The sequence below is a fragment of the Gastrolobium bilobum genome, unplaced genomic scaffold, assembly GCF_033153095.1.
Source record: "Gastrolobium bilobum isolate Gb01-03AN ecotype WA unplaced genomic scaffold, APGP_CSIRO_Gbil_v1 utg34045, whole genome shotgun sequence".
NCBI lineage: Eukaryota > Viridiplantae > Streptophyta > Magnoliopsida > Fabales > Fabaceae > Gastrolobium > Gastrolobium bilobum.
Window position 1 is genome coordinate 234,204 of NW_026896567.1, and position 2,700 is coordinate 236,903.

The following is a 2,700-nucleotide window of genomic DNA, read 5'->3' on the forward strand; positions in this document are numbered from 1 at the left end:
TATGGGTTTCGGCCATTGTTGCGAGGTATAGGGTTTTTGAAACCCCAAATCTTTCTCTCTTACCCTCTCTAATCCGAAACATCACACATATTTCATCTCATCATTTCAGAAAGCTGAATCTTGGTGGGACATTGAGATTACATCTCCACACTCCCATTTTGTGCTAAAAAATCCGAACCAACCTCCAAACCCAAAACCTAGATCTAATTTTTGTGTGAAAGATGAGTTCAAGTCCAAACATGGTTCCTATAGTTGTTTACTACAATGGGAGGCATTTTGAAGGTCCGAACGGTGTCCGATTTGAAGGAAAAACAAAAACGATGAAAATCAAAGTGGGCACTACATGCAATGAACTGAAGGAGAGAATTCTTCAAAAAATGGGGTCAGAAGGCATACATTCCATCCACCGCATGATAGCCAGGTTAGAGACTGTAGTGGATATGGATACAATATACTACATTGGAAACGATATAAATGATGATGAAGATGTGGAGTTCGTAACAGATGCGTTTGTTGAATGGAAAGTATTAAAATATATTGAGATATATGTTGAAGTTGATGTTGGACAATCTTCATCTTTACCGGTGCATACAACCACTACTGCACACTGTACCGGTCAAGAAGATACAGTTGTACGATCTTCTGCACCTCCTCAGGTAGCATGGGATGAGGATGAAGAGGATGAAGACGAGGACTATGTGGACAGCGAAGATGAGGGAGAACCTGAAAGTGCTATTCCAGAAGGTGATTCGTCAGACACTGACGTGGACGGTAATTTTGAGGCTGACATGAGCGCCGTAAGTCTCGGTACCCCAGCCTTGTCACCACTTCATGTCGACCCAGTCAGTAGTGGTAAGTTATTAAATTTGAATATTTGCTTTAGACAATTTATTATTTGTGGTAAGTTATTAAATTTGACATGATCTTTAGATGCAGGGTCTGAGGAGCCATTCTGGAATGAAAGCCAACATTATTCATTCATTAACTGGGCGCACCCTAATGACGAGTTGGAGATCCTATATGGCGATGATGACTTGCACGGAGGTTGGAAGTTAGGAGATCCGTTATTTGTGCAACAAGAATTTGGGTCCAAACCAGAATTGCAACATGCTGTGAAAATACATTGTATGAAGGGGCGCAGGACAGCCATAGTTGAAAAAAGCGACGAGTCAAGATTTGTTATGAAGTGTAAAAACCATGCTGACGGTTGTCCCTGGTATATGAGGGCAATTAAGCCGAAGAAGGGAGCTAACTGGGTGGTCCGTAAATGGGGTCAAGGTCACACATGCCTAAATCAAGGCCTAGCACAGGATCATAGACAGTTGGATTCAAATGTCATTTGTGCGGCTATAATGAGTATGTATTCTACTGTTTATTTAATGATTCAGATTAATTGAGAATATGGTAAAGTTAATTTTTTTTTCCAGATATGTTAAAGGAAGATCCATCCACAAGACCAGCTCTGATACAGGAGAGGATACAGGGAACATATGGATACAACATAACGTACAGGAAGGCCTGGAAGGCAAAAATGAAGGCCATCGTTAAGTTGTTTGGTGACTGGGAGAAATCGTACGCATTCTTGCCAAATTGGCTGAAGTATATGACGGAGGTGAATGTGGGTTCTGTGTTCAAACTTGATACAAATCAATGTTTTGATGAACGTCGGGTTTATACAGACAGGGCCGTATTTCAAAGGGTTTTTTGGACATTTCACCAATGCATTGAAGCATTCAAACACTGCAAGCCTATAATTCAAATTGACGGCACTCATCTGTATGGGAAGTACAGAGGTATTCTATTGATTGCAACATCTCAGGATGGAGATGGATTTCTGCTCCCTATTGCCTTTGCTGTTGTTCCTCCAGGTGAGTAAATAATTTTGCTTTGGGGTATGTGAAAGCATGTGACCCTTCTTTGCCACTTCATACTGTAAATAATTTCTGAGCTCATCCCTATTGACTTTGTTGTTGTTCCTCCAGGTGAGAGGTTGGATGATTGGTCCTGGTTTCTTAGCCTTTTACGTTTTCATGTCACACATAGGCATGGTATTTGTATAATATCCGTCATCGAAGCATCATAAGGGCGGTGAAAGACCACGGAGGGTGGCAGCCTCCATATGCTTATCATGTATTTTGTCTACGTCACATCGGAAGCAACTTCAATACCCGTTTTAGGAATGTGGAATTGAAGCGTATGATGAGACAGGACGTAGGTTTGGTCATATGACAACTAACCTATCTGAGTGTGTGAATAAGGTGCTTCGTGGAGCACGAAATCTGCCTATATCTGCATTGGTCAAGATGACATTCAGTAGACTCGTTGAGTATTTCGTCAAGAGACGTGAAGGGATTGAAAAAGATATCTCACAAGGTTGGATAATTTCAAAGAAGGTTGAGGCAGCGTTGCAAAAAAATGATGAATTGGCTGGCACTTATCGTGTGAGGATATATGATAGTGAGCTGTTATTGTTTGAGGTTGAGGATGCCTACAATCAATCTACACACGAGGTCGGTGACATCATGAGAGTGGACTTAATCAATCGTACATGTCAGTGTGGTAGGTTTACAGCAAGGAGGTATCCCTGCAGTCATGTATTAGCAGTTTGCAAGGTAGCCAAGCTAAACCATTATGATTATGTGGATCATGTTTTCAAAATTCCAACCATTGCTAAAGTATATGCTGCACACTGGTTTCCTA

General features: G+C 41.3%; 1 protein-coding gene across 1 annotated transcript; it reads left to right on the top strand.

Annotated features, from left to right (window-relative positions):
- Nucleotides 1-1,179: 1,179 nt before the first annotated feature.
- On the top strand, nt 1,180-1,868 carry LOC133300620 (uncharacterized; the record flags this gene model as incomplete). Its single annotated transcript, XM_061500198.1, has 2 exons — nt 1,180-1,356; nt 1,428-1,868. Coding segments are annotated over exons 1-2 (616 nt in total), but the record flags the coding sequence as incomplete, so codon positions are not given.
- Nucleotides 1,869-2,700: the final 832 nt, after the last annotated feature.